Source organism: Brassica oleracea, unplaced genomic scaffold, assembly GCF_000695525.1.
Source record: "Brassica oleracea var. oleracea cultivar TO1000 unplaced genomic scaffold, BOL UnpScaffold00579, whole genome shotgun sequence".
In the NCBI taxonomy this organism is placed as follows: domain Eukaryota; kingdom Viridiplantae; phylum Streptophyta; class Magnoliopsida; order Brassicales; family Brassicaceae; genus Brassica; species Brassica oleracea.
The window spans coordinates 11,254-32,131 of record NW_013617422.1 but is presented as its reverse complement, the minus strand read 5'-3'; the positions used below and the strand labels follow the sequence as shown (position 1 = coordinate 32,131).

Genomic DNA, 20,878 nt, shown 5'->3' with positions numbered 1-20,878 from the left:
TCAAATTTTTCTGTTGGCAATGGACCTGTGTTTAGCCCAGTGATCTCACCAAACTCGAGCAAGCTAAACCTGATATCTCCTTCTTTATAACTCGCAGCTGTTTACACAGTAGATAGTGCACGGTCCTACCAGACCACATGCTTTCGCGTTCCGCTAGCCTAGCAACTACTCCAATGGGAGAGTTCACCAGTTCTTCCCACACATCAAGTCCTATTGTTTCTCTAACATGGGGGAAATGCCCTGGATGGAAATTGTGATTAATAACTTTACCATCTAGGTTAGAAGACCCTTCAGGGTAAAGTCTTGGTGGGTAATCCCCTGATTTAACTTCAGCAGCATCCATCTGATCATATAACCCAACAATAAAATCAGCCACAACAAAACAGTGACTCAGCCGCATCATAAGAGTAACACAGTCATAACATAACATTAGGTTATTCACGACACAAATATAACTCAGCCATAACATAAACATAACTCAGCCGCAGCAAAACCCTAACTCAGACGCAACGAAACCTCCAACAAAACAAAATCACAGCCGCAACACAACCCTATCTCAGTCGCAAAAAAATATAAATTAGATGAAATATAATACATAACTGACCCACAAACTCAACAAAACACAATATATAACGTCGCGATATCCTACCAGAAAAGACGAACTCGGAGATAAGAATGCGGCGAAGACGATTTCGTACAAATGAGTTCAGAATTCTGATTTCGGGCACGATGATAACAGAGAAAACAGAGTACAACGACAGAGAGCTATTTCGACGAAGAGGAAGTTAACACAGACAATGTTGATGACGGAGAGTGGAAGTATCCTCGCGGTTCCTTCTTCGACGGTTCTTCTTCGAGACGACAAAACGATGTTCTTAGTTAGTTTTTTCTTAGAACTTCGATTTAGTTATGTTGGAGAAGAGACGTTTTGGTTTCTATTGTGATGGTGATGTGTAATTTTAATTACTGATGTGGATTATATGTTTAAAAGTAATTTCAATTAAAATAAACTAAGCAAAGGCCATTAGAATCATTTACTATGGATGTCTAAACATTCTAGTCATCTTAAAAAAATGTTTAACACTCTAGTAATAAACCAACTTTTGTTATACATTCTAGTCATTTTCTCTTTATGCTTTCGCATGTTTTTTCTCCTCAAAACAAAACAAAATTGGTATATTAATCCGAAAATAACATAAGTAGGATAAATCTAAAACCTTTAAGAACGAAGAACACTGAAAAAGATTATTAATGAACTCTACTAAACCAACACATTCAGTACAGTCTCTATCTGCAGTAGTAATTGACATGTCTATAAATGAGTCTCCGTTGTTGCCACTCAACTCAACAACAGAAAAACCTGCCATATGAAATGTTTCATCTTTCTCGAAGCTTAGATTCTCCACATGTCTCATCATCCGGTAACATCATCAACTGCTTTCTTCCTTGCGTGAAATCTAATTTTGAGCCCCTATAACAACGAGTCAACCAACTGATTCAACGTTTTGATGGGCTTTAAAGGCCCATTAATTTAATTTTGAGCCCCTATCTTCTCATTCAGATCCAATTGCCTCAGAGATTGATTCCCGTCTTCCTTCTTCTTCTCTGACTCGCAATGTCTTGAAGAAGCTTTTACAACAATGGCGTATGGTTCTTTCGCTATCTCATCGAAAGCTCTAGTCTTTTGCCGTCCTTGCTATGGTGGCTCCATCAGAGATCTCCCTTTCTCCCTCCGCACGCCTACGGTTTCGTCTCCGTCTCCGTCTCTTTCCTTCTTTGATTCTCATTGGCTAAACCTCTCTAGTGGGAACTTTAACAGATTGGGCGTTGCGGATGCGTTGGAGCAATCGCGGCACCGAGAAACCTGGTGAAGCCACGCAAGGAAGAGAGCAGCGGTAAGGAGATTAGGGGAGGAAGGAAGAGTAAGGATAAAACGACGCCGTGGAAGAAGTTAGATGCTAATGAGTTTGGTATACAGAGGTCCATGATCCCTGAATCTACACGCATGGTTCTCAATAAGCTCAGGAAAAAAGGTAACTTTTTTGCGTCTTCTCAGCCTTTGTTAGCCTAATGTGAACCCCTCTCAAGCTCTTGAGATTGCTTTATTCAGTTTTAAGTTAATGTATGTGGAACATTAGCTCTAGTGTTGTTTCTTCATAGAACTCGCCAAAAATCGTCACTTTTTTTTTTTTTTTTTTGATGTTCCAGGGTTTCAAGTATACCTAGTGGGAGGTTGTGTTCGGGATCTTATACTAGATAGAATCCCCAAGGATTTTGATGTCATCACTTCTGCCGAACTCAAAGAGGTTTAAAATGGAACTACACACATTAGTTTTGCTATCCCACCTTTCTGCCTAAGATCTTGTCTCATTTGTGAATCACCCTTGTGTGTGTACAGGTACGGCAAGTATTTCCCCGATGCCAAATCGTTGGAAGACGGTTTCCCATCTGCCATGTTTATGTCGATGATATCATCATAGAGGTTTGCTCAATGTTTTCACTCATTCACATGAAGTTATGTCATAACCACTTATCATCTGAGTAAGCTAGGGCTTGAAAAATAGGGCTCTCGGTTTCTTTCTCCTATGAGGAAGAACACTTTCTCTTAATATACCTTCCCTCAAGACTTAGTCGAGTGGTTCAATGTAACAGGTGTCAAGTTTTAGTACTTCAGCAAGGACTGGCAAAACGCCAAATAAGAACTTCAGAAAGCCTGTGGGCTGCAATGAACGTGACTACATCCGTTGGAAGAATTGCTTACAGCGTGATTTTACTGTCAATGGGTAAGCACATTTATCTATGGATTAAAATCCTTAATACAGAATGCATTAACATTCATATGTTGGATCTTTCAGGTTGATGTTTGATCCATTGGAGAACGTAGTGTATGACTATATAGGAGGAGTTGAAGATATAAAGAACTCTAAAGTAGGCAAGCTAATCATTTTTTATAGAAACCAATTGACACGGTCCTAACCAGTCTAGTTATTCTGTAGGTGAGGACAGTATCTGCAGCAAAGCTTTCATTTATAGAGGATAAAGGTCAGTTTTAGATGCAATGGTGGTAGTATGACGTATGTTTGTTTGCAAAAGGCTTCAAAAATGGTAATGGTGTTCACTTTACAGCTCGCATTTTACGTGCAATTAGGATTGCAGCGAGGTTAGGATTCAGCTTGACTAAAGACGTTGCTGTTTCTGTGAAGGAGCTTTCTACTTCATTGCTGAGACTTGACCCTGTATATCTCTCTTTCTTTTCTCTTGTTCTCCTTCTTCTTGCGAGGTTTGGACTGAACATCTTCTCTCGTCTTCTGCAGTCAAGGGTCCAGATGGAAATCAATTATATGCTGGCCTATGGGTCTGCAGAAGCTTCTTTAAGGTTGTTATGGAGATTTGGTCTCATGGAGATTCTTCTACCTATCCAGGTAGGCCTGTGGGTTCGCTTAGTTTGGTTTATTCGGTTCGGGTAGTTAACTGAACTTTTTTTTTGTGCACAATCTTACCGAACTAATCCTAAATAAAGTTTGGTTCAGTACTCCGTTAGTTCTTTTTTTGAAAATTCTACCGAAGTTTTTGATTTTGGTTAGATTTTGGTTTAATTTTGCTAAAGTTTTGGTTAAATCCAGTTATTTCGGTTAGTTCGGTTCAAAATTGTGTTAGGGTGGTTTGGGTTTTTGAAATGGTTTAGGTGTAATTTTTTTTAAAGAAGAAAACTAAAAACTGAACTTCTTTAGAAAACCTACCGAATCGTACTGAACTTCTAACCGAACTAACCGAAATTTTGGTTCGGTTTGGCGAGTTCGGTTAGGTTCAAAATCCCAGGGGCCTATATCCAGGTTTGGTGAAGAATCTTCTCTAGTAGCAGTGTGTTGTTGTGCATATTGAGTATTGATTCTAAATCGGTTAAACTATTCGCAGGCATCTTATTTTGTTTCCCAAGGGTTCAGGAGACGTGATGGAAGGTCCAACATGCTTCTGGTACTTAACTCTTCTTTCTAGTATTAGTTAACACTAGAGACTGCAATAAAAGACTCCATAGGGCTAACAGATTTAAAGCCTCTTACTTGCAGTCCATGTTTCGCAATCTTGACCGACTTGTAGCACCTGATCGACCATGCGCCGAGCTACTCTGGTTAGAAACCTCTCCCTTGTTGGTACATCTATTTTAGTAAATGGATTTACCAAGTTAACAATAATGGGAAAGAATAATAACCTCAGGATTGGGATCTTAGCGTTTCACAAAGCATTGGTCGACCAGCCTCGGGATCCCACCGTCGTAGCTTCCTACTGTCTTGCCATCTACAGTGACATATCTTTATCCGAAGCCATGGAGATCGCAAAGAGCAACACAAAACAGCACAACTCAAACTTCCAAGAACTGTCCGCTCAAGACAAAGACATTGCTGGCAGCAAACTATCGCAGCAGGTCATGAGCTTAGCAGAGTCTGTAAAATCAGCTGCGAAAAAGATGCATGATCGAGACTACTTAGCTAACGCGATGAGCAAATACCCGCAAGCACCAAGCTCTGATATGGTAACACATTGTGATCACACTACTGCTGCTGCATCTACTAGAGATGTTTTGACTGGGGTTGTTTTTTCAGGTGTTCATGTCGAGACCATTGTTGGAGAGAGTGCAGAGAATGTTTGGAAGTGTGAGAAGGAAGGGAGATGGAGAGAGAGGTGTGCCAAGTTTAGACCGCAGGATAAACTACAAGTCTCTTGCTCTTGGAGACTTTCACGAGACACGTCGTGTTTTCGCTAGGATTGTCTTTGATACCGTTTACCCTCCAAAGATTTAAGCCTAGAATTTTTCTTCATTTCACATTCAATTTTCAGATTAGTGTCAACTATTTTTTTTTGGGAAAAAAATAGATGAGGTTCTAATTTTTTTTTATTGTTAACTAACTCCAAAGTTTCAAAAATTAATTGAATATCTTTGGTATGTAAAATGTTCTTTTTGCCTTTGTTACCCAAAGAAAATTACAAAAACTGCAAATATTTTTTAGTTGATGCCATGGAGACAAAATTTCATATTATTTATGAAAATACAAGCTTTGCTAGGAAGAGTTATTATTATATTTTTCAGAATTATAAACTGGCTTATTTTTTGGCAGGTTTCTTAGTGACATTTATTTGTAAAAAATCATTCTCTTTGTTAGTTCTTTAATTTCTGAAATCATTAATTTTATAAACTTAGTCAAATCTTTTGACCCTTTAGACTTTTACACAAATATTAAAAAACAATTAATTTTATACCTTTCCTAAACAAAAATAACATTTACTATCTATCTAATTATAATTCAACGAATTTAAAAACAAAATGTAGAATATAGAGCTCATCTATTAAGAAAACTAAAAAGCTGAGAGAATAGTAATCTCTTCTGTTCGATTTTCTAATTATTTACTTCGTGATTATGCCTACATGGAGACTCGTAAGAGATAACAACTCTCTGATGTTTAAGCTTAACTTTAATTTCGAGGCGTGATTATGAGTTAAATGATTATTTCTTTTACTTGTAGCACTAGTTCATGGAATTTCTTGTAAAGTAATATTTGAATACTTATCTGAATATTTATCGTCTAAAGATTATGCATGATGTGTTTATTTTATATAAACCCATTCAAAAGTCGGTTAGCTTCCATATAATTTGTGAAGAATTTTTTTTTTTTTTAGCGATGATTTATTATGATATTACAATTATGAGAAAGATTACATAAATGATCCGACAACCGACAACCGACAATATTATCTGCCTTATAAGGATCTACGTCTAATTGTATCACCTGAACCGTCTTACGAAGATCACGTCTGACCGAGTTTACTTGCACCATGTTGAAGATCTCTTGTAAACCTTTCTTCCGTAGCTTACATAATTATTTAATAAATCGTTTTTTTTTTCGAAAATTAAAATTTGAACCTGCTGGTGTTGGTGTAGAAGCATTAATGAACCATTAGTCAAACTATTTGATTAAGCGGCTTCCAATAAAATTCCAAAAACTATTTAATGACGGAAACTTAAATGGCAAATCTGTTTATGTTCTGACGTAGACAATACAAATATCGTAGTCCATCGTAAGCAAATCTATAGAGCGTCACAAGTCGAACCTAGCCGTTTTGCAAAATTCCAAACCATATAATGTCACTACTAGTTTCATCTCATCGATCAGATCTAAATATTGATATTCTCGAAATGTACTTTGTGATATGGTTGTTGCAAATCCAAAATTTGGTAGCGTGGCCTTCCCGTCCTCTGAATCTTTGATTACTTAAAAATCAGAGTATTTTATTTTTCATTCTTTACTTTATTTTCGTCCGTATATTAAATTAATATTATGCCGAAAAGGTTAGGTGTACATGAAATATATAGATCTTACAGAATCTCTATGAATGGCAGATTGTGAGATATTTCTAAAGTGATTGTTTTAGAATATTTCTTTTGAAAATGATTGCTTTAGAATATTCACAGATAGAAGATCAGAAAAATATAAGAGTTTCACTAACTTTGTTAATAAAGAAATGAAAAAGCCGCACCAGCGTATGCAAACGCACCTCTGCTCTTCCTTTTGTTCATTTTAACATATATACAGGCTACTGAAGTCTGAAACTAGAGTCATCTCATAGCCTTACATTTTTTTCGTGTTTCATTTTCTTCTCTCCTTTTAAAAGGAGACGATTTCCGGCAAGGTCTATGACCGTTAGTTGCCTTTTTTAATCTTTCAAATATTTCCGTTGTTTTTAGTGGAACCATTTATCGGCCCTTTTGTCACAGTGTTTTATTTTGGAAATTATATTTTATTTCCTTTTCTTCTCAGCTCCATCTCACCTATTTCCTTCTCTGGTCTAGAGTTTTATTTCCTGTTTCCCCTTTCTTCTCAAAATTCTCTGTTTCTTTCCTAAACTAATGATTTCTCAGAAATTCGTGGCCGAATTTTGCCTTATTAATGGCAAATTTGCTTCAATCACGGTAGATCTACTGCCAAAGAATTTTTTCCTCCACCACGGCTCTACCCTGAATTCATCTCCGACGACTGCGAACATGGCTGACCTCCTCCACAAAGCGATAAGAGCTATGTCCATTGGTGATGATGAAGAGCCCCTTACCCTACCTGATGAACCCCGTTTCCGTGTTATTGATGAGAATGAAACTAGTATCCTTGGCCGCTTGCTGAACCCCGAATGTCAGTCCATGGCTCGAATGATAGACTATATGCCTACAGCGTGGCGTGTTTACGGTCGTGTTCGAGGGATTGCTCTCTCGAAAGACAGGTTCCAGTTTGTTTTCCAGCGAGAGGAAGATCTACAGACGGTCCTCAAAGATAGACCCTGGTCTTATAATCATTGGGCTATGGCTTTGGAGAGATGGACAGCTAACCCTCCTGATGACTTCCTCAAAACGATGGATCTGTGGATTCGGATTAGGCATATCCCAGTGGAGTTCTTCACTACTGATACTATGTACCGCCTGGCGTCAGAGGTTGGAAAAGTTGATGTTATTGCTTACGATCCTAAGGTTTCCCAGACTAAGGACTACATCAGAGCCAAAGTTTGCTTCAACCTGGATAACCCGGCCAAGGCATTCAGAAGATTGAACCTCAAGTCTGGTGGGACGGTGAACATTGAATTTGAATATGAAAAGATTCATAAGAGATGTTTTCACTGTCTGCGCCTTACCCATGAAAAGATCAGATGCCCACTTTTGCGTAGAGGTGGTGTGAAGGAGAAACAAGTATCTAATGACCGAGAGGCATTGCCTGAGCCTCGTCCTAATCTTCCCATTGTGAGATCTTCACTACTGGATGAGGGCCCGCCTGGTTTTCCTCCCATGTTTCCGGAGCTTTCAAAGCAAGACCAAAAAATGGCTATGTTGTATATCTCACATGCTGATGAGACAGAACGCAGAGCTAGAATCGAAAGAGTCAAGCAAGGTATTGCTGATAGTGCTGCTGAAGCTTCGGTCCGTATCACTCGGATTACCAATGAGCTAGACAAAGGAAAAGGCCACGTTTTCTCTTATCAAGACGATACACTGGTCTCTAAAAAACAGAGACCCCTCTTACTTGGAGCTTACTCAGAAGGCTATGTTCAATCTCTGGAGGAAGGTGAGGCTGATTCTTTGGCTACAAATGGCTCCTTTTCGTCTGCTCCCATTGTGGTTCTGTCGGGTTTTCAGCTTGGCCCTTCCTCGGGAGGGCGAGTCTCCGGGAACCAAAATGCCAGCAAGACCCAAAGGAAGAGGCCTCCGTCCTGGAAGAGGAAACTCAATACCATTCGTGCCCAGGCTTCTTATCCTGCTCCTTCTCAGCACCTGAACAAGGCAAAGAGAAAGTCTTCTCCCCCTCCACAGACAGCGTCCGAGAACAAATCTGCAAAGCTTACAGACCCTACGGTGGCTTCCGTATTGAAGCCGCTGCTCCCCCAATGAGCATTTGGTGTTGGAACTGTCAAGGTGCTGGGAGTACTGAGACAGTTCAGAAAATTCGGGAAGTTAGACGTCTACACTTTCCGGATTTCATGTTTTTGATGGAGACTAAACAAAAATATGCGTATGTTTCTGGATTACAAAAAAGCTTGGGTTACGATAAGTTGTTCACGGTGGAGCCTAATGGTTTAAGTGGTGGGCTAGCTGTGATGTGGAAGGATAGTTACAATGTTGAGATACTGTCTAGTGATAAGAGGATTATTGACATGAAGATTTCGTCGGGTCCTTTGGATTTCTTTCTCTCTTGTATTTATGGAGATCCCGTGCGAGCTAGGTGGCAGGCGGTATGGGATCGTCTTGTTGATATTTGGTTGGTGAGAGACACGGCTTGGGTCCTCGCGGGTGATTTTAATGAAATTATGTCTAATGAGGAAAAACTTGGTGGAGAAGAAAGGAGTGAGTCGACATTTTGGGGCTTTCGTAGTATGGCTCAAAACTGCAAGTTGAAGGAAATTAGAAGCTCGGGTAATATCTTCTCTTGGGCGGGGAAAAGAGAATCAGGTTGGATTCAATGTCGTCTTGATAGAGGGTTTGGGAATGACGAGTGGTTCAATATGTTTCCCCGTTCACATTTACAATACTCAGATATGTGGGCTTCTGATCATAGACCCTTCCTAATCAGATTTGCTCATGAGAGTGAAGATCATTACAAGAGAAGGTTCTACTTTGATAAAAGAATGGCTGATGAGGAAGGTTTTGAAGACCTGATAAAGCAGAGCTGGTGTGGGGCTGAAGAGGATGATTCCTGTACTGTTGCACGTATTGCTCGATGTCGTCAAGACATTGCTAAGTGGAAACGCCATACCAGTTTCAACTCGAAGGATAAGATCACACGGTTGAAGCTTGATCTGGAGTTTGAAGTGTCTAAGCTTCATCCCAACTTTCACTCTATGAAGCTCTTGCGTCAGCAACTAGCTACTGCCTATTTGGATGAAGAACGATACTGGAGGCAAAAATGCAGGGAGGAATGGCTGAAAGCAGGGGACCGGAATACTCGGTATTTTCATAACTGTGTCAAGGGGAAGAAGATCCAGAATCGGATTCTCATGTTATTAGACGAGCTGGGAGGTGAGCATTTCTCGGAGGGAGCTAAAGGTTACATAGCAGTAGAGTATTTCAGGGATCTCTTCATGAGTACTAACCCTTTCGACCTCGAGTCTCTCTTTGAAGGATTCCAAAGTAGGGTCACGCAAGAGATGAATACAACGCTTACTGCAATGGTTACAGATGATGAGATCAAGCAGGCAGCCTTCAGTGTGAAGGGAAGCAGCGCCCCTGGTGAGGATGGTCTTACAGGAGTATTCTACCAAAGGTTTTGGCACATTGTGGGTCCTGCTCTCGTTAAGGAGATTCAACTTTTCTTCTCAACCTCGACAATCCCGGATGGGTGGAACCATACTCAGCTGAGCCTGATCCCTAAAGTCACCAAACCGTCGAGAATGCAGGACTTAAGACCCATAAGCCTATGCTCGGTACAGTACAAAATTATCTCCAAGATTCTGTGTAACCGGCTAAAAATCTATCTGCCGGAGCTCATATCAGAAACTCAAGGTGCATTCGTCTCAGGCCGTTTGATATCTGATAACATCCTCATTGCACATGAGATGGTACATGGACTACGTACCAATAGCAGAGTGGATAAGAATTTCATGGCCATTAAGACTGATATGTCTAAGGCTTATGATAGAGTGGAGTGGAGCTTCCTCGAGATTCTCTTGGAGAAAATGGGTTTTGACAGAATTTGGATACATTGGATCATGGGTTGTGTGAGCTCTGTTTCTTACTCGGTTCTTCTCAATGGTAATTCACACGGCTTCATCAAACCGGAACGAGGCATTAGGCAAGGAGACCCACTCTCTCCTTTCCTATTTATCCTCTGCGCTGAAGCTTTAGTGAACTGCCTTAACCACTCAGAAGCGAATGGGAGAATCAATGGTATTAGATTGGCGGCTACGGGCCCTTCAGTTCATCATCTCCTATTCGCTGATGATAGCCTACTGATGTGTAAAGCGAGTGTGGAGGATGCTCTGGAAATCTCACGCTGCCTTAAATTATATGGTGATGCATCGGGTCAGATGATAAATCAGCAGAAATCCTCTATTATCTTTGGATCTAATGTCCCTGAGGAAATCAAAATGGAGGTCAAAGTAGCTCTTGGAATCGATACGGAAGGAGGAGAGGGTTCCTACCTTGGCTTACCTGAATGTTTCAGTGGTTCCAAGAGGAAGTTACTTAGCTTTCTCCGTGAAAAGCTTCATGGCCGGCTGAACGGTTGGTTCTCAAAGGCACTATCTCAAGGTGGCAAAGAGATACTACTCAAATCCATTTGTCTGGCTCTGCCGATCTACGCTATGACATGTTTCAAGCTTCCTAAAGATACATGTGAAAGAATGACCAGTGCTATGATTCAGTTTTGGTGGAGCAGTGGCAATAATAAGAGCAAAATTGCTTGGGTTGCTTGGCAGAAACTATGCAAGTCTAAAGAGGTTGGTGGACTTGGTTTTCATGATCTTGAGAAGTTTAACCAAGCCCTGTTAGGCAAGCAGGCTTGGCGTCTCTGGAGCTCTCCTAACTCTCTGCTGGCGCAAATACTCAAACATCGTTACCATAAGAACTGTAACTTCCTTGATAGTTCTGTTGGTACGAGACCCTCATACGCTTGGAGGAGTATCCTTCATGGGAGAGAGCTTCTTGCGAAAGGTCTGTTGCGGTCTATTGGCAGTGGTGAGAACACTCTTGTGTGGCAAGAAAATTGGCTGCTTGATGATCTCCCTCGAGTTCCCAACTACAGACAAGAAGCTCCGGTGGATCTCACGTTGAAGGTTTCTGATCTTATCGATGTTCATTCTGGCCAATGGATAGTGCCACGTGTTAGAGAGACGTTTAGTCCTGATGATGTGCGACTTGTCCTCAACACCAAGATCAACCCCTCACGTCACGATAATACGATCTGGTGCTTCACAAAAAGTGGACAATATTCGTCGAAGAGCGGCTACAAACTCCTCGTGGACTTACAGGAGATGAACTCTCCTTTCCCAGCCTTGCCCCCCATTGAAAAACAGCTCTGGTCTGATCTATGGAGAACAAAAACATCCCCTAAACTCAGACATTTTCTGTGGCGCGCTCTATCTGGAGCTTTGGCGGTGAAGGAAAGATTACGTACTAGAGGCATCCACCTTGACACTACATGTGTATCTTGTGGGTCTGCGTCAGAATCTATTTGTCATGTTCTATTCCAGTGTAGGTTTGCGCAGGAAGTATGGTCTCTATCCGGTATTCCTCCTCCTACTGCTGGCTACTCTCAGACATCGATGTTCTTAAACCTTTTCCATCTCTTGAAGTGTAGCAGAAACCCGTCCCTCCCCTTGGGTGTGCGTCTCGCTTTTCCATGGGTCCTATGGCATATATGGAAAGCTAGAAATGGCTTTTTCTTTGAGCATGTGAGAATGGAGCCTTCCCTGGTTCTATCTCGAGCTATGGAAGAAGCGGGTATGTGGCTCACTGTTAACTCATGTGTTGAGTCGACTGCAACCCCTGCTGTGGCACCTACAATTGAGACACCTAAGAGAACCTGGTCCAAACCTCCCCGAGGTTTGCTTAAGTGCAATGTTGGAACCTCTTGGCAACCTAGCAATCTTGGTAGTGGTGTGTCTTGGTTTGTCAGAGATGAGATAGGTAATCCTGTGATACATAGCAGAAGAGCTTTCTCTGGTGTTCTTTCTGAGTTGGAAGCTTCGCTTCGCTCTCTTGCGTGGTCGATCATGGCGCTTTCTGATCTCCACCTTGACAAAGTGATCATCGAGTTCTCATGTGTTATGATGGCGGAAGCCCTGCTAAACCCTACTAAGTTTCCTGAGGTCCAGTACTTAATTCAAGAAACTTTGCAATCTCTCCATCGTTTCTCAACCTATACCTTGAATCATGTTGAACCGGAGAAGAACAGAGTGGCTAAACTCATTGCAGTGAGTGTCACCAAGGATCAACGATATCAATCGTATGTGGCTCAAGGAGGCCCTGCTTGGTTGGCTCACACCATTCAAAGAGAGGCCCTGCCTCATGATCTATAGCCCCTAACAGGTGGCTCTGTGATCTCTACGGGTGTGCGAATAATCGCCTTTTAAGCACCTACTGGTGTCTTTTCCCTTTGCTGTTTTTTTAACTTTATGTCTCTATTCTCTATTGTTTCTTTGTTCTTCCTCCAAATCCTCTTATGTGAGATGTGTGTTACATTTTTGGAGGTTTCTCTTTATAATTTGAATACAACCAGCGTAAAAAAAAAAGAAGTCTGAAACTATGAAAAGCTTACATTTTCATGTTAATTTTTTTTTTAATTTCTAAGGATGTTTATGTGCTGTAAATTATTCTCCTCATCTCATGCATCATGGAATGATAGCAAGAAAAATAGCTAAGGCTAAGTAGAATAATATTATTGGTAAGTAAGAATATTAAAATAAAATAAACCTAACTAAAATTTTTTAAATGATCTTGTAGACAGACATTCTAGAACATATTTGTGTTATATTTAAAATCACTCTCCAAATCTAGAAATAGTTTTGTCGATATTTAAATCATTTTCTATATATAACAGATGGAATCCAGATATGTTAATCATTTAAATGCAAATCTAAAGATCTACCATATTTTATTTTGCAAATAAGACTAAATTTCCTATCAGATGATTATTTTCAACCCATTAACTAGTCTAAAAAATCTTATTTCGCTTTCAGTTAAGCATATATATATATATATATATATTTAATTTAAGTTATCCTTCTTTCTATATTTAAAACTAATTACATTTTAGCAAATTAGCTTTTCCAATAACTTTATTTTGCCAAGTAACCTAATTTCTAGTAAATCTTTAGCAGAAAGAAAAGTTTAAACCTAACTATTCCTACTTTAATTAAAAGAAAAAATAAATAAACAATCATTAATGATAAGCAAATGAGAGAAGGTGGAAGATGACGTTAACTTGGGATTGGCGCGAAATAAGAAAAAGCTTGAAAAAGAGAGACAAAGTCTTTATGATTGGACGAAGAAACCAAAGCCTATCTTCTTCTATCACCAACGAACCTTCACCCTCTCCGTCGGTTCCTCTTTCTTTTTCATTTATTACTACTTTAATAATCTACACAATAGAAACTCCCCACTCTTTGTTTTCTTGAAAGTTCTTATCTTTCTCAAAGAACCCTGCTCAAGCCGGTTGAAGATTTTATTCTTCAGGAGGGTTTTAACGACGTTCATTATTTTCACTGTATGTTTTCTTTTTCTATTTTTCGGAGTAGCATTTGTCATGTAGTAGTTCTTGGAATCTACTTGTGTTGCTACTGACCTTTCATGGTTTATCCATGATGATCGTTTAAGAATTGTCTTTAGAAACCCACTTGCAGTTGCTGAATCTGGTCGGGAAAAGGAATTTTTAAGACAAAACTGCCTGAACACATAGACCATACTCCATAGTGACTGGTTTGATTTAATATCGAAAGTTGAGACATTGAGTATGCTTTCTCATAATCAATATAGTGCTTCCTTTTCTTTCCTTTCTGGGATTTACTTTCTTGCTAAGGAATATATACCCAAAGTAGATGTTTTACAGTTTTAAGAGCAGACAACTTGGATATGGTTGAGTTATCTGGCCATGTGTGATGTGTTTGAGATTCTCTTTATCTTTCTTCTCAATGGTTATGTATAATTTTATACTTTTACATGTCGTGCAGCTAATAGATGCTTTCATGTCATTTTTGGATATTTACACTCAGCTATCTTCATAACTTGTCTCCTAAGTCATGTTTTTTCCCTGTGTGGATTAGATAGCATCCCTCTCCATGGATGTTGTAGAGAGAAGGATTTCATCCTGCTATGCCAAACTTCCATGGATATTCAAAGGAAGGCAAGAATTTTTTTTTTCTTTTTTCTTTTGTAGCTTTTCAAGAACGTCTCAAGCTGTTCTTCTCCTTCTTGTATATGCTTTGCTGAATTTTCTTCTTGTTTTGGTTTCAGTGCCTTATATCAGATTAATCTTGTGAAGGCTGCGACTGCTCGAGCATTCATCCCTAAGGAGCTTCGATTAGTTGAAGCTTTTGGGTATAGACAAGCTTCTTATATGGCTCATTTTCTATTTTTAATTTTGTCTTCCTCAAAACCATTATTGTTCTTTTGGGATTTTCAGATACACTCTTGGTGGGTTTTTCCTCGCTAGCTACGATGATAGCCCCGCTGGTGTCTTCGATGAGGTCTCTTCTTGCTCCCAACTTACTCAAAATTATCGCTCCACAACATTCTTTGATCGTTCCTCTTACTGTTGTCTGTCGCTTTTTTCACAGCTTGTGGTGATTGCAGGAACTGTATGGAACCCTCCTACATCATGCGCGTATATTCATTCCCCCTTCTTACACTAATATAAATTATATATCATTCTTTAGTAAAGCAAAGTTTGACTCTCAAGTGACCAAGTTGGAGAATATTATGTTAATTAGATACATACTTATCAAATGTAGTGATGTTTACATCTTTCTTATATCCGTTTAGATGGGCCGCAAGGGTGCTTGTAAACAGTGATGAGGCTTGTCATCACGGACGCAAGGTAGATAGGTCTACTTTGTCTCTAATGTTGAGAGATTGAATGATAATGATGCACTATCATTACATAACATGGTGGTGTTGCAGGAAGTAGGACTACCAAGCCAAGTTGCAAGATTTTCAAAAGTTGGTGCCTCATCTTTGGTCTCAACAGTGATTTTTAGATTTTGAGAATTACTGATTATGCTCTCATTAAGTTTCTTCTTTTAAACTATCAAATGAGGAAAAAAACAAAATTAATCTTGTATGCATAAAGTGGAGACATTCTTCCTAAACTCTTGGAGAAGTAACTTTTGTGGTTGTGAATAGAAAATAACAGCAGTTCCAAAGGGGAAAAGGGAGAGAACTTTTGGTTTATTGGACACATTTACGCTAGGAACTTCTATGTCTCACCCTGAAGATATGGTGGAGGTTAAGGTTAGTGAAGTTGATGGTGCTGCTTCTGCTGATATCTGCAGTATCAAATTTAGATCAGACGGTGAGTTCTTTGCTTCTTGGTCTGACTTAAGCCTATGTGTATTATAATCTGAGAAAAATTGTGTCATGTTTTTGATATCTGACTATGGTCTTGAACTGGCAACCTCAGAAATGGAGAAAAAACTCGGAAACTGGATGGGACCAGCAATCAAAATGTCACTACCGAGTTTTAGGTAAGACTTTGGTTCTTGTGATTGCTTTCATTGGAGACTTGGCTAATAAACTCATCAAGAATGTCATATAATGACAGTGGAAATACAAAGTACTTTCCGAACCTGCTCAAATATTCATGCCACCTCCAGTGCAGGTGATGTTTCTGCTTTGACCTAAAGCCAATCTCTCACTAGAATACACATTTATTGAAAGGAGTCTATATTTACAGGGTGAGGCCGGTGAGACCTGCGGTAGTATCACATCCTTTGGACAATGAGACAGATTCAGGAGAGAATATTCACTCATCACAAGAGTTGCATGAAAATGAAAGGAGGTTAAGTGTAGCTGTAATGCTATCAAAACCAATCATAGCTCTTGAATTTAAAGACTTAACAATGCAAGTAGAAGCTCCTGTTGTAGTTTAACACAACACTCAAGTTCCAAGAACATACACGTCCTTCCTACTACAAGGTTCACATCTTTTACAACAACAAAAATAAAACAAATCTTTCCGCTTTTCTTTTCTTGGCTTTTTCGCCGATTAAATAAACCATATTCTTAGGTTAAACCTTTTGCCAAAATCTTTACATAAGCTTAACAGATCATGGTAACTATCAGAACTCTTCAGGAAGAGGATGACTATCCAAGAACGCTTTAAATAGCACTAGTGATCTCTGAGGCTGTGAGAATGGGACCTCGTGTGAAGCTCCTCGCACTGTTGCAAATGACAAGACATTTCCATAGACTTGAGTCCAGCCACCAACCTGAAACAACAAACCGAATGGGTTAGTTTTTGTTTTTTATTTTATCTCTTTTCTTTACCATTAGGGAGTGATGTTTGTGTACCTGTTGTCCTGCAAACCAGACTCGATAAGGCACACTTGTTCTCAGTCCCAATCGTTTGGCCAATCTGCTCACTAAGGTTCTACTTCCTGTCAACGGGATCACTGAATCTTGATCTCCACTGTACACAAGAACAGGAACTCCAGCTTGAACAAGGCTCCCTACGATGTTAATGGTCGGTATTTCCACATCAAGCAGTTGGTAATCAAGCACACTGTATTCATCATGAGGAAACAAAAACATAAGTTGCTTGATTAAAACTATTAACATCAAAAGCAATCATCTGAAAATTATTAAGAGAAGAAGGTGAATACTACTAACTTGCTGCAAACTGTCCATTCGCGTACTCCCACGAGCCGAGCATGAAGAGCTTCCTGCACATCTCTTCGGTTTAGATATTTCACCGTCTCATCTTCAACACATACATCCACAGATTCTCCCACTTGCTGTTCAATCAAAAAATCAACAAAGTTCATAAACACATGTCTTATATTTTATGTTTGTGGGGTTGTGACTTGTGACTCACGTTAGGGCTTACGACTTTGGATTGAGATAGCACAGAGGGAATACAGACGTCGAGAGTGACATCATACTTGTCAACAAATCTACTAGTCTCAGTGCTAACTTGGCTCATCACTTTAGCGCAGATACTAGACATTGACCCTCTATAGTACTCACTCACATAGCGTGAGTAATTACAGTAAGAAGTGAACATTTTGTAAGTCGAGTCCGAGATCAAGCCGTGAGACCAGAAGTACTCAGCTCGGGAATTGAAGTCAGTTGAAAACTCCAGAACCGGATTGCCAATCTACAAAACAAACAGGAAAATATAAAAAAAACCATATTGTAATAGATATGATAAGTGGAGGATGAGATGGTGTCTTAAAGCTTACAGCAATTCCTCTGAGATTGAACAGATGGTGCTTCTGGTTGTACTGAATCATAAGCTCAGCTAGTTGGGGAACATAATGGCCTACAGTTGCATGGAAACTGAAACTCTTAAAGAAAAGAAGTATGTACAATGAAGAGATTGAAATGGCTGAAATAAAACAAGTTGTTACCAGCATAGCTTTCGCCAGTGATGAAGAGACTTCGATTGAGATAGTGAGGGAACTTGAGGAACCATCTTTGCAAGAACACAAGGTTGTCTCTTGCTGAAGTGGATAAAAAGACAAAAGAGAGAAATAACTTTTGAGATGTGAAGACAAACAGAAAGAAACAAGAAGAAGAAGAGAACAGTTATATTCAGATGTGAAATGCAAATAAGGTTGAATTCTTTTGTTCTTTTTGTCAGTCTTCAGACAGAGCAAGAACACAAAAGCTGAAATTTTATTCTTTGAGAAAAAAATATAACTATATTGTTAGTTTTCATTTCATGTAAAAAGGAGAACAAAACAGGGAAATGGCATTCACAGGTCACTGCATCGTCATCATTATCACAAGATTTGCAATCTTTAAATTAAAAACAAAAATAATTTAGATCTTTTTATCTATTATAAAAACTGTCTTGTTGATGGTGGTTAGAAATTTTGTTTTTTTTGTTCAGAGAAAGGAAAAAGACACAAAAGCATGTGGTACCTTTCTTTATGCAAAGTCTAAATCAAATAGATTCAGCACAGTTTCTCTAAAGAATTTTGGCTTGAAGTGTAAGAATAATCATTTCTTTTCAGAACAAGAATTAGGAATTTGACAAATAATTAAGAAAACAACGAAAGCGATTAACCAGTGATTTCATCATTCACACTCTCATACTGAGTTGAATATGAGAATCCAACTCCAACAGGTGTCTCTAGATACAACATATTTGCCTCTGCAACCACCAATAAAAATCAAGAAAATCAAGAACTGATCAAAAGTTGAAATGTGGAATTAAAAGGCTTTAATTACCTTGGTTCCAGCTATGTTGATTCTTGACCAAAACAGGTCCTTTTGGTCTAAATGGTCCGTTCTCTGAGAATGCACCAACACCCAAAGATGAACATCCAGGTCCTGCCATCCAAACCCACATTTGTTCTCCGCTTTTAAAATAAAAAATAAAAAACATATGGAAGGGTCAAAAATGAAAACGAACCTCCATTGAGCCAGAGAACCAGAGGCTTATTAATGGGATCGGTTTCAGCTTCGGCCAAGTAGTAAAACAGAGCCCTCTGTTTATTTTCGTCGACGGTGACATAACCAGAGTACTGCTGGAATCCGACCCGGGGTTGACCGGGTAGACGGGTGATCCGGTCGGAGTGAGACAGAACACTGGAGAAGCTCAGAAACAGGACTATGGCAAAGGATATTGTAAAGCATTGGAGAGGAGGAGACATGATGTGTCTTGATGTCACTTCTTCTTCTTTGGTGTGTTGTGGTTGTTGCCGAGGCCCGAGAAGAAAGGAAGAGGAGACAAGTGATGACTTTGGAGTCTTTGTTTTCCCACTTGCTTCTTGGCATTTATATCAAGCTCTGCAGTCCACATGTATTTTTCCTTTTTATTTTGATCCCCCGAAATCCCAAAAGCTTTTTAAACCAAAATACTAATTCCACAAAATCTTATATTCGGGAGGGAGCATCCGTGTATTTGTACATATAACTTTTTTATTAATTGACAAAGCCTGATTTTTTTTTTCAAAACTATAAAGATCACTTATATCTAATTATAAAATGAAAATTGGATAAAAAAAATTGTTTTAGTCGAAAATATTTAATAATTATGACTATCATTTTAATTGTTCCACATCTATTATGGTCTCCATTCCATTATAATCATCTTTATTTCGGTATAATATGCATATTTTGCACTAACTACACTCATTTGTTTTTATTAGTTCATATTTGTTGATTTCACAATTCAAATTTTAATAATAACAAAAAGATATCATACTCCACATACTTGTTTCAATTACCGCAGAACTAATCCCTTATAAATATCACTGTGGACCACGGCACTTGAGATGGTTACAGCTACACTATAAAAGATTGAGAAGAACATGAGTCTGGTCCAGCTATAATTTAAATTTAGCTAGGCATGGTAGAGAAGGAAATAATAAGGTAAAAAATTCGAAGAATTACAACGACAAGAGTGGTTTGGTATGTGATATGTATGCGTGTAAATGAACTTTTAACAATGGCATGCACTCGCAGAGACCATTGCATGCAATTATGCCTTTCAGCAATTTTATAACTTTTTTGGGTTACTTTTTCAGCGTATAGAATTTTTAAACTATGCTGTATTATTTTTGTATCTTTCGTTTTTCTTTTGGCTCCTATAAAGTACATTACTCTGAAATTTGAGTGTACAGATGATGTTCTTCGCAACAGTTGCATAGTAATCGACTTTTAGAAAATGAAACCTATGTCATATTTCACTAAGTTGTCCTAAAATCATATAAATTTGTTGAAACAAAAATAGGTGAAGCAAGCGGATCTACTTACTCATTGTTAATATGAATGCGTGGTCAGTAGCACTCATATTGGCATGGCTGGTAAGAGGGATTGGTAATTTTCTATGATAAAGTTTTTTTTTTTTGGTTAAAAGATGTAGTTTGTATTTCTATGATAAAGTTTGTATTTCTTTAGTCGTTGTATATTTCTTGTATATATTACATGTGTTCATTTGGTTATATAATTACTGCCAAACCTAGATTAAAAGGTATGTATGATAAAGTTTGTATTTCTTTAGTCATTGTATATTTCATGTATATATTACAGGTGTTCAATTGGTTATATAATTACTGCCAAACCCAGATTAAAAAGTATGTTATTTTATAATTAAGACTATCGATATCAGACTGGATAAACAGATGCGAACAGAAGGGCTTTAGTTAGAGCCAATTTGATGCTTCACGCCAATTTTCCTCCATCTTTCCAAGACCAAATCATTTCTCCTTTTTATTTTATTTTATTAAATTATTTTCTCGTCATTCCACCACGCACCAGTGTCCATTCTTTTCCATATTCCGACCTTTTTTATTCGAAAAAGACATCCTTTTTTTTTGTCAAGAAAAAGACTTATCCTTTCTTCCGACGTGTTTTTAAAAATTACCTTAAAAGTAGTAAGTTCTATTAATTCTATTTTTGTTTTTTTTCGGGAATGTGTATAGAATGATGTATTATGCTTTTAGGAGCTTTAAGTTTAAGCCAAGTCCTTTTAACCTTTTTTCTTATTCTTCGTAGAAGCTTTTTGATGTATTTTTTACCCAGTTATATATATTCGAGGAAAAGCTAAATACCTTTCTGATAAAAATAAAAAAATATTAATAAACCTTCAATATATATAATATATACACTTTTGTGGGCATTCAACAAAAATTCCAAAAATATATTAGACGATATAGTTCAAATTACTAACAAATCTTTTTAAT

At 38.5% G+C, this 20,878-nt stretch overlaps 5 protein-coding genes across 8 annotated transcripts in view; 3 read left to right on the top strand and 2 right to left on the bottom strand.

Annotated features, from left to right (window-relative positions):
- LOC106319722 overlaps positions 1–343 on the bottom strand; it is a 4,658-nt gene extending 4,315 nt beyond the window's left edge. The window contains exon 1 of the mRNA XM_013758107.1: positions 50–343. Coding sequence (XP_013613561.1) covers positions 50–343 — 294 coding nt within the window. The remainder of the gene's footprint in view (positions 1–49) is intronic.
- Positions 344–1,575: 1,232 nt separating this feature from the next.
- LOC106319718 (poly(A) polymerase I) lies at positions 1,576–4,945 on the top strand. Of its 2 annotated transcripts, XM_013758103.1 has the most exons (13): positions 1,576–1,745; positions 1,820–2,033; positions 2,209–2,306; positions 2,399–2,482; positions 2,653–2,783; positions 2,856–2,928; positions 2,997–3,042; positions 3,127–3,236; positions 3,315–3,422; positions 3,916–3,975; positions 4,068–4,129; positions 4,216–4,531; positions 4,602–4,945. In XM_013758103.1, exons 1-13 carry the CDS (start codon positions 1,641–1,643, stop codon positions 4,797–4,799), a joined length of 1,605 nt encoding a protein of 534 aa, XP_013613557.1. In that variant the 5' UTR covers positions 1,576–1,640; the 3' UTR covers positions 4,800–4,945. The 2 variants fall into 2 exon arrangements, with proteins under 2 accessions (XP_013613557.1, XP_013613558.1); XM_013758104.1 differs by lacking the exon at positions 3,916–3,975 and having other exon boundaries at positions 4,602–4,903.
- Positions 4,946–7,037: 2,092 nt separating this feature from the next.
- LOC106319721 lies at positions 7,038–8,423 on the top strand. Its single transcript, XM_013758106.1, has one exon. It carries the CDS (start codon positions 7,038–7,040, stop codon positions 8,421–8,423), a length of 1,386 nt encoding a protein of 461 aa, XP_013613560.1.
- A 5,148-nt stretch (positions 8,424–13,571) lies between these two features.
- On the top strand, positions 13,572–16,399 carry LOC106319716. Of its 3 annotated transcripts, none has more exons than XM_013758098.1 (12): positions 13,572–13,734; positions 14,295–14,370; positions 14,481–14,564; positions 14,650–14,713; positions 14,804–14,850; positions 15,009–15,063; positions 15,147–15,185; positions 15,369–15,537; positions 15,646–15,709; positions 15,787–15,843; positions 15,919–16,160; positions 16,308–16,399. In XM_013758098.1, exons 2-11 carry the CDS (start codon positions 14,306–14,308, stop codon positions 16,112–16,114), a joined length of 840 nt encoding a protein of 279 aa, XP_013613552.1. In that variant the 5' UTR covers positions 13,572–13,734; positions 14,295–14,305; the 3' UTR covers positions 16,115–16,160; positions 16,308–16,399. The 3 variants fall into 3 exon arrangements, with proteins under 3 accessions (XP_013613552.1, XP_013613550.1, XP_013613551.1); XM_013758096.1 differs by having other exon boundaries at positions 14,291–14,370; XM_013758097.1 differs by lacking the exon at positions 16,308–16,399 and having other exon boundaries at positions 14,291–14,370; positions 15,919–16,206.
- LOC106319714 (serine carboxypeptidase-like 45) lies at positions 16,128–18,943 on the bottom strand. The gene is made up of 9 exons (XM_013758095.1): positions 18,604–18,943; positions 18,420–18,521; positions 18,256–18,342; positions 17,594–17,686; positions 17,426–17,505; positions 17,059–17,340; positions 16,854–16,978; positions 16,536–16,746; positions 16,128–16,453 (listed from the first exon to the last, which is right to left on the bottom strand). The coding sequence occupies exons 1-9, from the start codon at positions 18,842–18,844 to the stop codon at positions 16,304–16,306; spliced, it is 1,371 nt and encodes a 456-aa protein (XP_013613549.1). The 5' UTR covers positions 18,845–18,943; the 3' UTR covers positions 16,128–16,303.
- Positions 18,944–20,878: the final 1,935 nt, after the last annotated feature.

Coding starts and splice junctions, on each gene's coding strand:
- LOC106319718 (XM_013758103.1), top strand. CDS start 1,641: ATGGCGTATGGTTCTTTCGCTATCTCATCGAAAGCTCTAGTCTTTTGC. Junction 2,034..2,208: donor CAATAAGCTCAGGAAAAAAG/GTAACTTTTTTG, acceptor TTGATGTTCCAG/GGTTTCAAGTATACCTAGTG. Junction 2,307..2,398: donor CTTCTGCCGAACTCAAAGAG/GTTTAAAATGGA, acceptor GTGTGTGTACAG/GTACGGCAAGTATTTCCCCG.
- LOC106319721 (XM_013758106.1), top strand. CDS start 7,038: ATGGCTGACCTCCTCCACAAAGCGATAAGAGCTATGTCCATTGGTGAT.
- LOC106319716 (XM_013758098.1), top strand. CDS start 14,306: ATGGATGTTGTAGAGAGAAGGATTTCATCCTGCTATGCCAAACTTCCA. Junction 14,565..14,649: donor CGATTAGTTGAAGCTTTTGG/GTATAGACAAGC, acceptor TGGGATTTTCAG/ATACACTCTTGGTGGGTTTT. Junction 15,064..15,146: donor CTTGTCATCACGGACGCAAG/GTAGATAGGTCT, acceptor GTGGTGTTGCAG/GAAGTAGGACTACCAAGCCA.
- LOC106319714 (XM_013758095.1), bottom strand. CDS start 18,844: ATGTCTCCTCCTCTCCAATGCTTTACAATATCCTTTGCCATAGTCCTG. Junction 18,522..18,603: donor GGTTCTCTGGCTCAATGGAG/GTTCGTTTTCAT, acceptor TTTGGATGGCAG/GACCTGGATGTTCATCTTTG. Junction 17,341..17,425: donor TCAATCTCAGAGGAATTGCT/GTAAGCTTTAAG, acceptor TTTGTTTTGTAG/ATTGGCAATCCGGTTCTGGA.